This window comes from Nerophis lumbriciformis, linkage group LG27 (genome assembly GCF_033978685.3).
Source record: "Nerophis lumbriciformis linkage group LG27, RoL_Nlum_v2.1, whole genome shotgun sequence".
Lineage (NCBI taxonomy): Eukaryota > Metazoa > Chordata > Actinopteri > Syngnathiformes > Syngnathidae > Nerophis > Nerophis lumbriciformis.
The window spans coordinates 8,181,032-8,200,559 of NC_084574.2; the positions used below are offsets into that span (position 1 = coordinate 8,181,032).

The following is a 19,528-nucleotide window of genomic DNA, read 5'->3' on the forward strand; positions in this document are numbered from 1 at the left end:
TCTTCTTCTTCCTCTTCTTATTCAGTTTATGGCGCGTCGCAACCAACGTTATAGTTGCATACCGCCACCTACTGTACTGGAGTGTGTATCCTCAGGGTGAGTACTTACTACTTAGGTCAGGGTTTTTCAACCTTTTTTGAGCCAAGACACTTTTTTTTTTTACATTGAAAAAATCCGGGGGCACACAAGCAGCAGAAAACATTAAAAAATGAAACTCAGCAGCCGATATTGACAGTAAAAAAATTGTTGTCGCAATTGTTGGATATGACTTTAAACCATAACCTAATTGTATTATTACCTTCGTAGGGTTTTTTATTCATTTAATTTTTTTTTCTATATATTTTTTTCTATATATATATATATCGCCTTCCGCCTGAATGCAGCTGAGATAGGCTCCAGCACACCCACACATTTTCATAACATCAATCAATCAATCAATCAATCAATGTTTATTTATATAGCCCATACTTGCCAACCTTGAGACCTCCGATTTCGGGAGGTGGGGGGCGTGGTTAAGATATATATATAAGAAATACTTGACTTTCAGCATACCTGCCAACTACTCCAGTTTTCCCGTAATTAGTACGGTTTTCATCAACTAGCTATTCCGGGTTACGGTTGCAGTGATAAAAAATACGGTTTTTCATTAATTAAAAAAAAAAAAAAAAAATTCTAAATGCGCGAGGCTATTTATAGCACCGCTGCCAAGCACGAGGCACCAGTTGCCATTGTTTCCAAACGAGCGGACGATCATGGAATCAGCCGGAGAAAAATCGCAAACGAGTCTTAAACCGAAAAGAAAACTGCAGTCATTCCGTGAAGAATATTCAAAAGCCTATCCGGGAATAATTATCCGTTCCAAAAAGGGTGAAAACTACGCGAATTGCACCTTGTGCAGACAAGATTTTTCGATCGGACACGGAGGAATTAGCGATGTAAAAGACCACGTTGGGACAAAAAACACAAGTCTAATGCCGTTGCTAGCGATACAAGTGGAAAACTTTCAACGTTTTTCGGATTTTAGCCACAAAAAGGTAATGACACCAATGTTATCTATTGGAATTGTTTAGTACTGTTATACTGTTAAAAGTGTTTATACTATTTATGCTTTCAAGTCCAAGTTGAAGAAATCTTGTTAAATGTTGACAGCATAACTACCAAAATACAGAAGTATGTCCTTAATATTTTTGCAGTGCTATTTCTGTTGAAAAGTTAAACTGATTACATTAGAGATGTGATGTGCCACTTTTCAAGTGTCTGATGGCTTAAATTAATTTTCATGAATTTTTCATATTTTGAATTCTTTTGAAAGGCTTACAAAAAAACTACATTTGAATTGTAATTCCATGCTATTGACAGGACTATTAATTTTAATGAAGTTAGCTTACCATGTTTACAGTATGATAATTGTGATAGAAATGTGAATTTTAGGCACAGAATATTTTATACAATTGAACAAGGCAGTAGATTATACAAGCTTGGACAGAAAGTTAATAATGACACCAATTTTTTTTTTAATGGAATTGTTTAGTACTGTTTTACCATTTGTTTACTGTAAAAAGTGTTTATACTGTTTATACTTTCAATTAACAAATTGAAGTCTTGTGAAAGGTTGACAGGATAACTGGCATTAACTGTCAAAATAATTTCAACCTATTGAAGTTAGCTTACAGAATAAACATGTCAATCAACCCATATGATTTTTGCTGTAATATTTTTGTTTTGAAAAGTCACTGTGACTGATAGAAAAGTGATGGTTTTAGCAACATTTTAAGCTGTCTGAATGTTAATAATCATTTTGCGTCGGGGGGCGAAGCCTGAACCCCCCACCAGGACTTTGTCCTGGACCTACCGGGGCCTGCGGCCCCTGGACCCTGGCGACTAGGTTTTTCTGATTTCAAAAGTTGGCAGGTATGTTTCAGTGAATTCTAGCTATATATATTTATTTTATTACATATGTATATATATATATGTATATATATACACATATAAATAAATAAAAGAAATACCTGAATTTCAGTGATCATTTATTTACACATATACACACACACATAACACTCATCTACTCATTGTTGAGTTAAGGGTTGAATTGTCCATCCTTGTTCTATTCTCTGTCACTATTTCAGAACACACACATTATACAAATATACATTATAAAATCAATAAGAAAACGGGAGCTCTAATTTGGGAGTCTGAATTAGGATCAGAAGTTCCTATATAAACATTGCGCACTCACGTCGCCTTTTTGTATTGATTACTGCAGCTGTGCACTGGATTCATTCACAAATACAAACTACAACTCACAAACACTTTAGAGTTAGGCTCCACCATCAGAATGTGTACTTAAACTTACAAAGATCACATGGATATTATTCAGTGAGTTGATTCACCAAAACTAACCTGTTATACAGGAGGAAAAAGCACACAGGACGTTTCAATTGTTCACAGACTGGTCGCGCTCATCAGAATGACAAGACACTTCCGGTCTGCAGGTGATAGCATTCAATTGGGAAGACACGCCCTACTGCCCCCTACTGACCAATGTGAATACTGATAAATGTGGAATGACAGCTCCAAAAACGAATTCAAACCACAAAATAAACTAAATAAATCAACACAAAAACGTGACACATTATGGGTGGGTCACATATGCATGTACAGTAGATGGCAGTATTGTCCTGTTTAAAAGTGTCACAACATTGCTGTTTACGGCAGACGAACTGCTTTAGGTAGACGGAAACTTGACTGCTGTTGTTGTGTGTTGTTGCCACGCTGGGAGGACGTTAATGAAACTGCCTAACAATAAACCCACATAAGAAACCAAGAACTCGCCCTCGATCATTAGCTGTTTATATTGTGAGAAAGCGGACGTGTGAACAGGCTGTCAACACGTCACTCAGGTCCGCATGGAGCTGGAGGGGGCGTGGCCTCCAGCTGCGCCTGAATTTCGGGAGATTTTTAGGAGAAAATTTGTCCCGGGAGGTTTTCGGGAGAGGTGCTGCATTTCGGGAGTCTACCGGAAAATCCGGGAGGGTTGGCAAGTATGATATAGCCCTAAATCACAAGTGTCTCAAAGGGCTGCACAAGCCACAACGACATCCTCGGTACAGAGCCCACATAAGGGCAAGGAAAAACTCACCCCAGTGGGACGTCGATGTGAATGACTATGAGAAACCTTGGAGAGGACCGCATATATGGGTAACCCCCCCCTCTAGGGAGACCGAATGCAATAAATGTCGAGTGGGTCTGACATAATATTGTAAGAGTACAGTCCATAGTGGATCCAGCATAACAGTAAGAGTCCAGTCCATAGTGGGGTCAGCAGGAAACCATCCAGAGCGGAGACGGGTCAGCAGCGCAGAGATGTTCCCAACCGATACACAGGCGAGCGGTCCACTCCGGGTCCCGACCCCGGACAGCCAGCACCCCATCCATGGCCACCGGACCTGAGTGTCTCCCCCTCCACAAGGGATCGGGGGGAGCAGAGGAGAAAAGAAAAGGAACGGCAGATCAACTGGTCTAAAAAAAGGGGGCTATTCAAAGGCTAGAGTATACAAATGAGTTTTAAGATGGGACTTAAATGATAACATGGTCACTACTGCCTCGTTTCTCTTGTTATATTATTATTTTACTGTAATATTTTTATTCTCATTGTTGCTTTTTATTTTTATTCTATTATAATATTTTTCTATTTTGTTTCCATTTATACTCCCATTATTTACTTTTCAAATTAGATCTCAATTCTGTACACTGCTGCTGGAATTTGAATTTTCCTGAGGGAACTCTCCTGAAGGAATCAATAAGGTACTATCTATCTACCCCGCGACACCGAAAGGGACAAGCGGTATAAAATGGATGGACTTTAAACCATAACCTCATTGTATTATTGCCTTAGTAGGTTTTTTTATTCATTTCTTTTTTATGTTATTTTTTTATCTATTTTTAAATAAAACATTTTTTATTTTTTTTTATATATATATATATATAACGCCTTCCGCCCAAATGCAGCTGAGATACACTCTTAAAACGAATGTGTTGGAAATCAACACATGTTTTGTGTAATGATGATTTCAACAAATGTGTTAAGTCACAGGATTTCCCTGAGGGGAAAGTTACACAGACATTCTACACAACATTGTGTCATGAGCTGTGGCCAATCGCCTGGAATGCCATAGTGTTTGAAAAAATGAAAATAAAAAAATAAGTCAGCTACATCAAACTCAACATTTTAAGCACGTAAGCCCGCCCGTCCCGCCTTTTCCTGGATCTATGTGGCCATTACCGGACCTCTGCGACTGTATCAGTCCACATTTAGGCTTAAAGCTGCAAGCAGCGTTGGTCGGGCCCGCATATTTGGCAGGTGCTAGTCCTCAGTGTCCCAATACTTTTGTCCAGTTTTAGTCCTAAGTGTCCCAATACTTTTGTCAAGTTGTAGTCCTAAGTGTCCCAATACTTTTGTCCAGTGTCGGTGTCCCAATACTTTTGTCCAGTGGTAGTCCTAAGTGTCCCAATACTTTTGTCCAGTTTTAGTCCTAAGTGTCCCAATACTTTTGCCTAATGGTAGTCCGAAGTGTCCCAATACTTTTGTCCAGTTTTAGTCCTAAGTGTCCCAATACTTTTGTCCAGTTTTCGTCCTAAGTGTCCCAATACTTTTGTCAAGTGTTAGTCCCAAGTGTCCCAATACTTTTGTCAAGTTGTAGTCCTAAGTGTCCCAATTCTTTTGTCCAGTGTAGGTGTCCCAATACTTTTGTCCAGTGGTAGTCCTAAGTGTCCCAATACTTTTGTCCAGTTTTAGTCCTAAGTGTCCCAATACTTTTGCCTAGTGGTAGTCCGAAGTGTCCCAATACTTTTGTCCAGTTTTAGTCCTAAGTGTCCCAATACTTTTGTCCAGTTTTCGTCCTAAGTGTCCCAATACTTTTGTCAAGTGTTAGTCCTAAGTGTCCCAATACTTTTGTCCAGTTTTAGTCCTAAGTGTCCCAATACTTTTGTCCAGTTTTCGTCCTAAGTGTCCCAATACTTTTGTCAAGTGTTAGTCCTAAGTGTCCCAATACTTTTGTCAAGTTGTAGTCCTAAGTGTCCCAATACTTGTGTCCAGTGTAGGTGTCCCAATACTTTTGTCCAGTGGTAGTCCTAAGTGTCCCAATACTTTTGTCCAGTTTATGTCCCAAGTGTCCCAATACTTTTGTCCAGTTTTAGTCCTAAGTGTCCCAATACTTTTGTCCCGTGGTAGTCCGAAGTTTCCCAATACTTATGTCAAGTTAGGTAAGCATCATACTTGCCAACCTTGAGACCTCCAATTTCAGGAGGTGAGGGGGTTGGGGGCGTGGTCGGGGGTGGGGTTGGGGGCGTGGTTAAGAGGGGAGGATTATATTTACAGCTAGAATTCACCAAGTCAAGTATTTCATATATATATATATATATATATATACACATCCCATCCATCCATTTGCTACCGCTTATTCCCTTCGGGGTCACAGGAGCCTATCTCAGCTACAATCGGGCGGAAGGCGGGGTAAACCCTGGGCAAGTCGCCACCTCATCGCAGGGCCAACACAGGCAATGGCAAATCTGGTATGCAATGTCACCGTTAAGCAGAACTTTGTTTCAAACTGTTGCTTTAACATGTTTATTATCTGGGAGACTGACACAGGCATTTAGCTTTTTCACACACCATCCTGACTCACGGTTTCAACATTTGGTTCTTCTTAAAAGTGTATTAAATTACTTTGTACTTTCTGCAACCATTGGCCTTCCCAATGTAAAGCGAGTGGAGACAATTTGGAGATAGCACTATAGCAATATCAGACAAGTGCTGCTTTGACTCTTTTTCTTGTTGTTAAACTTGCACGTGAACAATTTTGCAGCAGAATACGCCAAATTAATATAACATGACATAGGCCAACGTATGACTCAGAGTCATATAACTTGGTTTCTTGAGCAACAGCTATAAGGTATAATGCATCCGTAACTTAAAAGGGTTGGCTGAACAGCTATTAAGGTACGATGCAATCGGCGCCCACGTTCACTACAGAACCATAACTTAAAAGGGTTGGCTGAACAACTATAAGGACCATAAGGCGGCCGGGCACCATGGGGGTCCGGGGGAGGCACAGCACGCATGGACTGCCCGGCCGCCGGGCAGGCCATCGCTGGTGTTGCCGGGAGGCACAGCACGCATGGACGCCCGGCGGCCGGGCAGTCCGCTTTTCCACTTCCATCCATCCATTTCCTACCGCTTATTCCCTTTTGGGGTGGCGGGGGGTGCTGGAGCCTATCTCAGCTACAATCGGGCGGAAGGCGGGTTCCACCCTGGACAAGTAGCCACCTCATCGCAGGGCCAACGCAGATAGACAGACAACATTCACACTCACATTCACACACTAGGGCCAATTTAGTGTTGCCAATCAAGTTGTGCCTCAACTAACTGCTGGCCTGCTGTGCAGTGAGACCGTATTGCTATATGAACTATATTATACATTTCCATAGTTTAGTTAGCTGAGGTATATAATGTACAGTGTATTTTGTCAACAACTGTATGTGTGTAACGTATTTCTTGTGCTGAGCGATCATAAAACTGCCGCGAAGACGCACTGTGTGAGGCTCGCAGTAATCCCGCCTCCTGGTGGTAGAGAATGCACCCCCGGTGTAGAATGCACCCCCTGACGGGAGTGTTATATCAACTAAAGCCCACACTTAAACTTTCCACGTGCAAGATTGAATCTATTTAAAAAAGTTATTTATTAAGAAGCCAAAAAGTGCAAAAACAATAATGTTCGTGTTGGAGGAGTTGTGAATGACTGCAGGGCCACAACATTAGGTACACCTGCAGACGGCAGCACGGATTTCATATTTCATTCATTCACAACTCCTCCAACACGAACATTATTGTTTTTGAACTTTTTGGCTTCTTATTGAGCTGCTGCATTTTTTGGTTGGGTTGTTTATTTCTCTTGAGTAACTTCTACATTTCTCAAAGGGGAGGAATGTAATAGAGTGATCTATGTTTGTCTGTTGCCATCTCCTGGTGAATGTTGGCAATAGCGTACTGCGGTTACTTTTTGGTTGGCCAACGATTTACGTGGTGTTGCGCACCTGATGTCAAGTGTGTTGAGTCTGTTCTGAAGTCTACAGTAAAGAGACGTACTTCATCCCCTCGCCTGGTTATTGCCTCCAACCCAATATATTACATAAAGGTAAGACCATAATAACGTTTTTTTTTTATTAAATGTGCTTTTTTGTGTGCTACAGTTTGTATGTGTAAAGTTAAAGTTAAGTTAAAGTACCAATGATTGTCACACACACACTAGGTGTGGTGAAATTTGTCCTCTGCATTTGACCCATCCCTTGATCACCCCCTGGGAGGTGAGGGGAGCAGTGGGCAGCAGCGGCGCCGCGCCCGGGAATAATTTTTGGTGATTTAACCCCCAATTCCAAGCCTTGATGCTGAGTGCCAAGCAGGGAAGAATGCTGGTATGAGCTTTTAAACATAACCCGTTAACTGCTGCCAATCAAATGGTGAATAAGATACTCTTTAGGGTTCATATGTTTGTAAATCTGACTGTGATGAAGTCAGTGCCTCACCAGTCATCAACCTCACCGCACGTCACTGAGTCGCACTAACCCCTCTCTTCCACCGTGCTGCCTGGAAACAAAACACGCTTGTCAAATAGGTTAAAAAACAAAAACAAGCAGAATTTTATTCCAACATGCATCAAACTTAACACTGACGGATGCTACATCACACACACGCGACCGTCTCCACGTCCTGGCGCTTCCTTGGCGTGCACTGGTTCTGTCGGGTCGCGCTGATGGAAGAGTCCGAGTCGCTGCTGGCAGGAAGCTGCTGCTCGCCTGAGTGATTGTTGGAAGGAGCAGTAAGTAAGGGAACAATGCTGTGAATATGTGTGAATATTAGGGGTGTAACGGTACGTGCATTTGTATTGAACCGTTTCGGTACGGGGGTTTCGGTTCGGTTCGGAGGTGTACCGAACGAGTTTCCACACTTACTGACAAGTTAGCCAGGCTGGGGGGGGAGAAAAGTTCATCTGAGGCTGAGTTGACTTGGAACTGTTTAATGTTGCACTTTTTATATGTAGAAGAAAAGTTTTGTCATTTTATTTAAAGGGGAACATTATCACAATTTCAGAAGGGTTAAAACCATTAAAAATCAGTTCCCAGTAGCTTATTTTATTTTTCGAAGTTTTTTTCAAAATTTTACCCATCACGCAATATCCCTAAAAAAAGCTTCAAAGTGCCTGATTTTAACCATCGTTATATACACCCGTCCATTTTCCTGTGACGTCACATAGTGAAGCCAACACAAACAAACATGGCGGATAAAACAGCAAGCTATAGCGACATTAGCTCGGATTCAGACTCGGATTTCAGCAGCTTAAGCGATTCAACAGATTACGCATGTATTGAAACGGATGGTTGTAGTGTGGAGGCAGGTAGCGAAAACGAAATTGAAGAAGAAACTGAAGCTATTGAGCCATATCGGTTTGAACCGTATGCAAGCGAAACCCACGAAAACGACATGACAGCCAGCGACACGGGAGAAAGCGAGGACGAATTCGGCGATCGCCTTCTAACCAACGATTGGTATGTGTTTGTTTGGCATTAAAGGAAACTAACAACTATGAACTAGGTTTACAGCATATGAAATACATTTGGCAACAACATGCACTTTGAGAGTGCAGACAGCCCAATTTTCATCAATTTATATATTCTGTAGACATACCCTCATCCGCGCTCTTTTCCTGAAAGCTGATCTGTCCAGTTTTGGAGTTGATGTCAGCAGGCCAGGGAAGCTAGGGTCGACAGCTCGCTCGTCTGCGGGAACAAACTGCCGCCATATCCTTGCCGTGCTACCGAGGCCCTTTGTCCCTGAATTGCTCACACACTCCGGCAGATTCAATGGGGGTCTGGCGGCAGATTTCTTTGACTTTATCGTTGGAAATGCATCTGCTTTGAGTGTCGCAGGATATCCACACATTCTTGCCATCTCTGTCGTAGCATAGCTTTCGTCGGTAAAGTGTGCAGAACAAACGTCCAATTTCTTGCCACTTTCACATCTTTTGGCCACTGGTGCAACTTGAATCCGTCCCTGTTGGTGTTGTTACACCCTCCGACAACACACCGACGAGGCATGATGTCTCCAAGGTACGGAAAACAGTCGAAAAAACGGAAAATAACAGAGCTGATTTGACTCGGTGTTTGAGAAAATGGCGGATTGCTTCCCGATGTGACGTCACAACGAATAATAGAAAGGCGTTTAATTCGCCAAAATTCACCCATTTAGAGTTCGGAAATCGGTTGAAAAAATATATGGTCTTTTTTTCTGCAACATCAAGGTATATATTGACGCTTACATAGGTCTGGTGATAATGTTCCCCTTTAAAGAAGTTGAAAAACTTATTGGGGTGTTACCATTTAGTGGTCAATTGTACGGAATATGTACTGTACTGTGCAATCTACTAATAAAAGTCTCAATCAATCAATCAAAAAAAGCACTTTATATGTAGAAAGGTTTTGTTAAGAAACCATTCTGAGCCTTATCTAATTTAGTTTTTATTTTATATATGTTGACCACATTAACCCTGGCAATGGACCCTGTGTGTATATGTATGTTATGCCATTGTTTACAAATTTGGTAAATAAATAACCAAAAAATTTATATTTTGTTGTTTTCTTACTGTACCAAAAATGAACTGAACCGTGACCTCTAAACCGAGGTACGTACCGAGTTTTGAGAAAATGAAAAGGATTTTAAGTGCGCCCTATAGTCTGAAAAATATGGTATATTGTATTATACTCACTGTTAGAAATGACGTAGTTTTCCTCCGCCCGTGGCGCTATCTCCACATGTGGACCATGTTGATGCGGCCCCGTCTCCCTCTCAACCACATCCAGCACCACAGAGCTCTCGTTGATGGTGACGTCGCTCGCCCCGCTGACGAGGTTGGCGGACGGACCCCCGACGGACATTTCATAGTCTGCGGGCATCTCATCGGAGCCGTCTGCGTGGAGCTGAGCACAACATCCTTTTTCATTGTCAGATTACATACAATAACTTCAATAAATGCATAAAGACACTGTGACGGCCATACCATGACTTGGAATAGAGAAAAAACATTTAATGTAAAAAAAATAAAAAAATATGTTGACACTAATTATTCACAGCACAGATTTGTTTTGAAATTTTTAGCCATTTTAAAGAAAATACATGCGCCATAGCCAATTATGCTAATTATGCGATGATGTCATATTGATACCGCCCACACCACACCCCTGGCCACGGCCCCACCTCCACATAGATTTTCCGGACAATAAAGCGCATCGGTATTCAAGCCGCACACACCAAATTTTAGAAGAAACAAATATTTTTTTACATGTATTAGCTGCACCGGACTATAGGAGGCAGATATATACTGTCAGAATAATTGTATCTAAGTTATCACAAAACTTTGTGTTGCCATGAGCTCCCGGCGAGCAGACAAAAGCCGTCTTTGATCTTACCAATCAAAAAGGCTTGTAAAACTCCACTGTGTAGGATGGGAAGCGACATTAAGGTGTCGGTTTCTTTGATGTATTGTAATCCACAGGAAGATTTTGTCTTGACCCGAGATCTACAAAACAGAGAGGAAGCAGGACCTGACCCCCCTCCTTTTCTTTGAACTGTTTTGTGACCAAAGACAGCGGCTGTTTACGACCCCCTTCCTTTAGAAACAGCTGTTGCCATGTAATCATGGAAAATCCAAATAAAAGAGGAGGCGTACAATCTTTCGTCACTGTACAAGGGTACAGGTGTACGCGCTTCTCCTCATTGAGCCAAATTTAATTCTGTCTCTGTTTAATTCCTTGCTTCCTTTGTCTGTTTAATAGAAGCCATCAGTGTTTGAACCTGACATATACAGATACAAAAATTTTGTAAATATTTATTGACATACCTTAATGGTGCCTGTTACATGGCAGTAAAACGGATGGCCAAACAAAACAGAAATCATCCTCACGGACCCACAAGCTGTGGAAGCTAGCTCCCTAATCAGCTAAACAGACTCAATAACTCCACGGTGACATTTTGGTGACATAACGAAACTGAAACAATACAGAAAGAATGCCCCTGTAAGCTAATAATATTAACACACAGACTCGTAAACGTAATTGCATAGCAGAAAACCTATCGACAGTTATACTTCCAGTTCAAGGCACAAAACTGGAAGTTGATTTTCAACCCGCGGCACCTGCAGTGAGCGAACACGTCCAAAAGATGGCGCCAATAACACACCTTTTTGTGTCTGTTGGTGTTATACAAAATATATTTCTTGAATACAAAACATTATGGCCGTTGCAAAGAAAAATCCATAAATTAGCCGCACTGTTTTGTAAGCTGAAGGGTTAAAAAAAAGGCGTCGCTTATAGTCAGGAATACGGTAATCTAATTTATCTGTTCTAGTCACCCAAACATATGAGCATATAGATAATTATAATCATTTGAATGACAGGTGAAATGTATAAATGAACATTTGACGAAACTTCCCTTTTTTGTTTTGTTCCAGCCGCAGCTATTCTTTTAAACTAATTATAGTTATATTGCACATATTTTTTTATCTAATTATTAATTCATGGTAGTTTTATCTTCTTGTCTTTTATTAACTTTTACTCTGCCTCTTTTTTTTTTATTGTTTATGTGTCTTCTTTTCCTGGTCCAGGTCCCAGGCAGCCTGTTGAGTACTTTGTCATGTTGTGATCTGTTTTGTGTTAATACAGTACCTTCGTTTATTTGAATATATATGCATATGCCATTCTCCTGTATTTTACACTGCAAAACAAACCTACCTTCGGGTACAAATAAAGCCACTTGAACTTCTCTCTTGGAATTTTTCACCTTTTTTTAATCAAATAGCTGGCACTCGCAACTTTCTCTGGCCCCAGGACGTCATACTAAATAATAATGAATCCAAATGCACAGAGAACTGAGTCACCAGTGCATTAGATTCTTGGTTTGGGCACTGCACTGCAAAAACTGAAATCTAATAAGGGTGATATTTGCTTAATTTCTGTCTGATAAGATAATTCTTCTCACTAAGCAGATTTTATGTTAGAGTGTTTTACTTGTTTTAAGGTTTTGGTCCTAAATGATCTCAGTAAGATATTACAGCTTGTTGCTGAGATTTGATGAGCTATATTGAGTAAAACATGCTTGAAACTAGAATATCAACTGTTGCAAAGCTGTGTCATCAACACTCACAAGTATAAAAGTATTTTTCAAATTTGTGGTATCATCCAAAACTAATGTAAAGTATCAAACAAGAGAAAAATAAGTGATTATTACATTTTATGTAGATAGAACATGTTGAAAGAGAAAGTAAGCAGATATTTATGAAAAAGTAGATTAATAATCCATTTTCTACCACTTGTCTTTAATAATGTGTACAAAATAATAGGTAGATAAATGACACACAATGTTACTGCATATGTCAGCGGACTAATTAGGAGCCTTTGTTTGTTTACTTACTACTAAAAGACAAGTTGTCTCGTATGTTCACTATTTTATTTAAGGACAAACTTGCAATAATAAACATATGTTTAAAGGGGAACATTATCACAATTTCAGAATGGTTAAAACCATTAAAAATCAGTTCTCAGTGGCTTATAATATTTTTCGAAGTATTTTTCAAAATTTTACCCATCACGCAATATCCCTAAAAAAAGCTTCAAAGTGCCTGATTTTAACCATCGTTATAAACACCCGTCCATTTTCCTGTGACGTCACATAGTGAAGCCAACACAAACAAACATGGCGGAAAGAACAGCAAGCTATAGCGACATTAGCTCGGATTCAGACTCGAATTTCAGCGGCTTAAGCGATTCAACAGATTACGCTTGTATTGAAACGGATGGTTGTAGTGTGGAGGCAGGTAGCGAAAACAAAATTGAAGAAGAAACTGAAGCTATTGAGCCATATCGGTTTGAACCGTATGCAAGCGAAACCGACGAAAACGACACGACAGCCAGCGACACGGGAGAAAGCGAGGACGAATTCGGCGATCGCCTTCTAACCAACGATTGGTATGTGTTTGTTTGGCATTAAAGGAAACTAACAACTATGAACTAGGTTTACAGCATATGAAATACATTTGGCAACAACATGCACTTTGAGAGTGCAGACAGCCCAATTTTCATCAATTGATATATTCTGTAGACATACACTCATCCGCGCTCTTTTCCTGAAAGCTGATCTGTCCAGTTTTGGAGTTGATGTCAGCAAGCCAGGGAAGCTAGGGTCGATATTCTTCTCTTGATCATCTTTGGTGGCATAAGGGACGGTGTGAGCCAAGACATCCAGGGGGTTTAGCTCGCTCGTCTGCGGGAACAAACTGCCGCCATTGCTTGCCGTGCTACCGAGGTCCTTTGTCCCTGAATTGCTCACACACTCCGGCAGATTCAATGGGGGTCTGGCGGCAGATTTCTTTGACTTTATCGTTGGAAATGCATCTGCTTTGAGTGTCGCAGGATATCCACACATTCTTGCCATCTCTGTCGTAGCATAGTTTTCGTCGGTAAAGTGTGCGGAAGAAACGTCCAATTTCTTGCCACTTTCGCATCTTTGGGCCACTGGTGCAACTTGAATCCGTCCCTGTTCGTGTTGTTACACCCTCCGACAACACACCGACGAGGCATGATGTCTCCAAGGTACGGAAAACAGTAAAAAAAAAACGGAAAATAACAGAACTGATTTGACTCGGTGTTTGAGAAAATGGCGGATTGCTTCCCGATGTGACGCCACGTTGTGACGTCATCGCTCCGAGAGCGAATAATAGAAAGGCGTTTAATTCGCCAAAATTCACCCATTTAGAGTTCGGAAATCGGTTAAAAAGAAATATGGTCTTTTTTCTGCAACATCAAGGTATATATTGACGCTTACATAGGTCTGGTGATAATGTTCCCCTTTAATGGACCCTAAGATTTTCTGTTCAAATAAAGCCAATAATGCCATTTTTTGTGGTCCCCTTTATTTAGAAAAGTACCGAACATTTTTTAGTACCGGTACCAAAATATTGGTATCGTGACAACACTCGTGTGCATACATACATACATACAAATAAGGGATAAGACCTTTTGAAACATGGATGGAGGAAGAGATTGTTAACTCACAGAGATTCCCAAAGCTTTGAGGATGTTCATTTTACACATAGGACACGTCTGGTGGTCATGCAGCCAGGGGTCCACACAGTGCTTATGGAACACGTGCCTGCAAAAAAAAACCCCAAAAAACACTCACATACTTCTCGTTTTAAACGCAACTATAAGCATACATACCTGCCAACTTTTGAAATCAGAAAAACCTAGTAGCCAGGGTCCAGGGGCCGCAGGAAGATACCGAGCCCGGGATTGAACTCAGGACCTTCGTATTGTGAGGCACATGCACTAACCATAATAATAATAATAATAATAATAATAATAGATTTTATTTGTAAAAAGCACTTACATTGAGTAAACAACCTCAAAGTGCTACAGTGTATTAAAAAAAAAAAAAAGATAATAAAAAATAAATAAAAATACAAACTAGAACAGCCTAATAGCTAAAACTAGTATGCATATATATAAAGAAATGCTTTTTTTTTTAAAAAGAAGGGTTTTTAAGCCTCCACAGTCTGTGGTGCCCTCAGGTGGTCAGGGAGAGCATTCCACAGACTGGGAGTGGCGGAGCAGAAAGCCCGGTCTCCCATTGTTCGTAGCTTTGTCCTCGGAGATTGGTAGGAGGTTAGACTGTCCGGAGCGGAGGTGTCACATACCTGCCAACTTTTGAAATCAGAAAAACCTAGTAGCCAGGGTCCAGGGGCCGAAGGCCCCGGTAGGTCCAGGACAAAGTCCTGGTGGGGGGTTCAGGGGGGCTTCCACGCAAAATGATTATTAGCATTCAGACAGGTTAAAATGTTGCTAAAACCATCACTTTTCTATCAGTCACAGTGACTTTTCAAAACAAAAATATTACAGCAAAAATCATATGGGTTGATTGACATGTTTATTCTGTAAGCTAACTTCAATAGTTTGAAATTATTTTGACAGTTAATGCCAGTTATCCTGTCAACCTTTCACAAGACTTCAATTTGGTAATTGAAAGTATAAACACTTTTTACAGTAAACAAATGGTAAAACAGTACTAAACAATTCCATTAAAAAAAAAATTGGTGTCATTATTAACTTTCTGTCCAAGCTTGTATAATCTACTGCCTTGTTCAATTGTAAAAAATATTCTGTGCCTAAAATTCACATTTCTATCACAATTATCATACTGTAAACATGGTAAGCTAACTTCATTAAAATTAATAGTCCTGTCAATAGCATGGAATTACAATTCAAATGTAGTTTTTTTTGTCAGCCTTTCAAAAGAATTCAAAATATGAAAAATTAATGAAAATTAATTTAAGCCATCAGACACTTGAAAAGTGGCACATCACATCTCTAATGTAATCATTTTAACTTTTCAACAGAAATAGCACTGCAAAAATATTAAGGACATACTTCTGTATTTTGGTAGTTATGCTGTCAACATTTAACAAGATTTCTTCAACTTGGACTTGAAAGCATAAATAGTATAAACACTTTTAACAGTATAACAGTACTAAAAATTCCAATAGATAACATTGGTGTCATTACCTTTTTGTGGCTAAAATCCAAATTTATTCTATCCGATTGATCATACTGCAAAAATGATATGGTAACTTTATGATAAGTTTACTTCTTCAAAATGTAATTCAATAGCATCATTAGCATGGAACTACAATTCAATTGCAGTATCGCTAGCAACGGCATTAGACTTGTGTTTTTTTGTCCCAACGTGGTCTTTTACATCGCTAATTCCTCCGTGTCCGATCGAAAAATCTTGTCTGCACAAGGTGCAATTCCCGTAGTTTTCACCCTTTTTGGAACGGATAATTATTCCCGGATAGGCTTTTGAATATTCTTCACGGAATGACTGCAGTTTTCTTTTCGGTTTAAGACTCGTTTGCGATTTTTCTCCGGCGTATTCCATGATCGTTCGCTCGTTTGGAAACAATGGCAACAGGTGCCTCGTGCTTGGCAGCGGTGCTATAAATAGCCTCGCGCATGGCATTCGGAATGACTCGATAGGAAGTTACGGGAAGCAGTGTCGATTGTCATTGTTGTTACGCGATTTCGTGAATAAAACTTAAAAAAAATTTTTTTTTTAAATTAATGAAAAAACGTATTTTTTATCACTGCAACCGTAACCGTAATAGGTTGATGAAAACCGTACTAATTACGGGAAAACCGGAGTAGTTGGCAGGTATGAGCATACCTCACCTGCATGGCAACACCCTGACCACGTCGTTAGGCTTATAGGCCTCGATGCACACGGCGCAGCTGTCAAAGTCGCGGTCGGTCTCCTGTGAACACACAAAAGCCGCGCCGTCACGTCTCAACGAAACGACGTGGATAAGCGTCGTTGCCACACACACACACACACACACACACACACACACACACACACACACACACACACACACACACACACACACACACACACACACACACACACATACACACCTTGTCTCCTTTCTTGATGGTGCGGACTTGAAGCTTGCCGATGGCTTTTTTGGCAGCGTCTCCCAGGCGTCTCTGTGGAGCGTAACAAAGACGCGGGACGCTTACATGTGACACGGTTACGCGTACAAATGTGCAGGATTTCGACGACTCGGCAGATTGCAAGCTGTGAAAATAAAACATCGGGACATGACTGATCTAAAATATCCTGAAGTGAAACGCTGCCAGGACGGGAGAGGAGTGTCGGCTTTATAGTTTGTGCTGGGAGAGGCTCAGCTTTCCTACGGACATAAATGCAATGCAGACAAAACTAATTACACTATAAAACTCCTCATCAATTATAAATAAATACAAACAATGCACAGAAGTGGATGTGTGTATGCAGAAGGAGCCTCACTGGTCATTTTATTAGGTACTCCTGCACATTGCATGAGATACTACATACTAGGGTTGTACGGTATACCAGTACTAGTATAGTACCGCGATACTAATTCATCATTTTCGGTACGATACCGTCTCTGAAAGGTACCGATCCCGCACACCCACGCGCCCGCGTCGAAGTCACGTCGTGACATTGCTGGGTTTACCAGCAGAGGAGCATGTTCGGCAGCGCACAATCACGGAGTACTTACAACAGGGGTGCTCATTACGTCGATCGCGAGCTACTGGTCGATCTCGGAGGGTGTGTCAGTCGATCACCAGCCAGGCATTAAAAAAATAGTCCTAAAAATGAGCGATCATAAATCTTCACTATGACGTCACTTCCGTCACTTGATTGACATTCACAGCACCCGAGGGTCTTCTGAGATGACGCTGGCTGCTGCCAGATCATTTAAATTACCGACTGGAAGGCGAGAAACACTTTATTTCAACAGACTCTGGCGCCGTACCTGTCGTCAAAACTCCAAAGACCGACTGCACAGTTGCACAATAAAAGCTCTGCTTCATCCTGCCTGCGCTACCAAAATAAGAGTCTCAGAAAGCTGGCGTGCACAAGCTAGCAAGCTACGGAGTTTGCCGACAATGTATTTCTTGTAAAGTGTATACAAAGGAGTACGGAAGCTGGACAAATAAGATGCCAAAAACCAACCACTTTCATGTGGTATTGGACAGAAAGGAGGACTTTTTTTCTCCTCCGTTCGAAAATGCGGACGTTATCAGCACCACTGTCTGATTCCAATCAATGCAAGTCATCACAATCAGGTAATACACCAACTTATATTCTTGTCTTCATGAAAGAAAGGAATCTATATGTGTTAAACATGCTTGTATTATCTTTAAACACCTTTAAGTTGTTAACAATATTAACTATATGTGTTAAACATGCTTGTATTATCATTAAACACCTTTAACTTGTTAACAATATTAACTATATGTGTTAAACATGCTTGTATTATCTTTAAACACCTTTAACTTGTTAACAATATTAACTATATGTGTTAAACATGCTTGTATTATCTTTAACCACCTTTAAGTTGTTAACAATATTAACTATATGTGTTAAACATGCTTGTATTATCATTAAACCCCTTTAACTTGTTAACAATATTAACTATATGTGTTAAACATGCTTGTATTATCTTTAACCACCTTTAACTTGTTAACAATATTAACTATATTTATTAAACATACTTGTATTATCATTAAACACCTTTAATGTATTAACAATATTAACTATATGTGTTAAACATGCTTGCATTATCATTAAACACCTTTAACTTATTAACAAAAACATATATTTCATAAATAAGCAAATATAAATTATATATATGAATGAGGTAGATCCCCACGACTTGATCAATTGAAAAGTAGCTCGCCTGCAGAAAAAGTGTGAGCACCCCTGACTTACAAGCAGACACAGTGTGGAGACAGAAAAGGGAGAACGGACGCATTTTGGCTTAAAAAGTAAAGATAAAGGTGAAGTTATAACACTGAAACGCCCTCAGGAAGAGGTTCTTTAAGACATGGCTAACTAGCTAGTGGCTAACATCCATTCGCGTCGTTTTAGCTACTTCTAAATCACTAATCCTGGTCTCCATGGCGACAAATAAAGTACGTTTCTTACAAGTATCATTATCACTGCAGGACGAGGAATAGCTAAACATGCTTCACTACACACCAGCTCACTGGCATCAAAATGTAAACAAACGCCATGGGTGGATCTACACCTGACATCCACTGTAATGATACCAAGTACAGGCACGTATCTAGTCGATATTACTATGATTACGTCGAGTTTTTTCTTCTTTCGTTTTTTGTTTATACACTCAGGAAATATGTCCCTGGACAAATGGGGGGAGGAAAGTCCCACATCTGCGATCCTCTCCAAGGTTATTCATTGTAATCCCATTGGGATGAGTTTTTTCATGCCCTGATGTGGGATCTGAGCCGAGGATGTCGTCGTGGCTTGTGCAGCCCTTTGAGACACTCGTGTATATAAGTAATGGTAAATAGTCATGAAAATAAAGAAAACGCATCGAATGAGAAGGTGTGTCCAAACTTTTGGCCTGTACTGTATGCACGTCTGTACTGGATCACATTGTATATCATCTAATACCAAAGCTTTTTTTTTTTAAATAAAAAAGCCGATTACTGTCAAATTTGGCTGCTTTTTAGAACAAATTCGTTAAGAGTTTTCCAAAATTGGAAGGTTAAATTAAGATATTCAAATACTACACTGCAAAAACTGAAATCTAAGTAAGATTAAATATCTCAAATAAGGGTGATATTTGCTTATTTTCTGTCTGATAAGATAATTCTTCTCACTAAGCAGATTTTATGTTAGAGTGTTTTACTTGTTTTAAGGGTTTTGCTCCTAAATGATCTCAGTAAGATATTACAGCTTGTTGCTGAGATTTGATGACCTACAGTATATTGAGTAAAACAGTGGTTCTCAACCTTTTTTCAGTGATGTACCCCCTGTGAATTTTTTTTAAATTCAAGTACCCCCTAATCAGAG

The 19,528-nt window shown here is 40.2% G+C and overlaps 1 protein-coding gene across 4 annotated transcripts in view; it reads right to left on the reverse strand.

Annotated features, from left to right (window-relative positions):
- Positions 1–7,694: 7,694 nt before the first annotated feature.
- rnf150a (ring finger protein 150a) overlaps positions 7,695–19,528 on the reverse strand; it is a 101,252-nt gene continuing 89,418 nt past the window's right edge. For 3 of the 4 annotated variants that reach the window (XM_061922964.1, XM_061922966.1, XM_061922963.1), the window contains 5 exons: positions 16,573–16,644; positions 16,330–16,412; positions 14,158–14,254; positions 9,819–10,029; positions 7,695–7,851 (listed from right to left, as the gene is read on the reverse strand). In XM_061922964.1, the coding sequence (XP_061778948.1) occupies positions 7,739–7,851; positions 9,819–10,029; positions 14,158–14,254; positions 16,330–16,412; positions 16,573–16,644 (576 nt within the window). In that variant the 3' untranslated portion in view covers positions 7,695–7,738. Of the gene's footprint in view, positions 7,852–9,818; positions 10,030–14,157; positions 14,255–16,329; positions 16,413–16,572; positions 16,736–19,528 lie in introns of all 4 variants that reach the window. The other variant, XM_061922965.1, reaches the window with a different exon arrangement.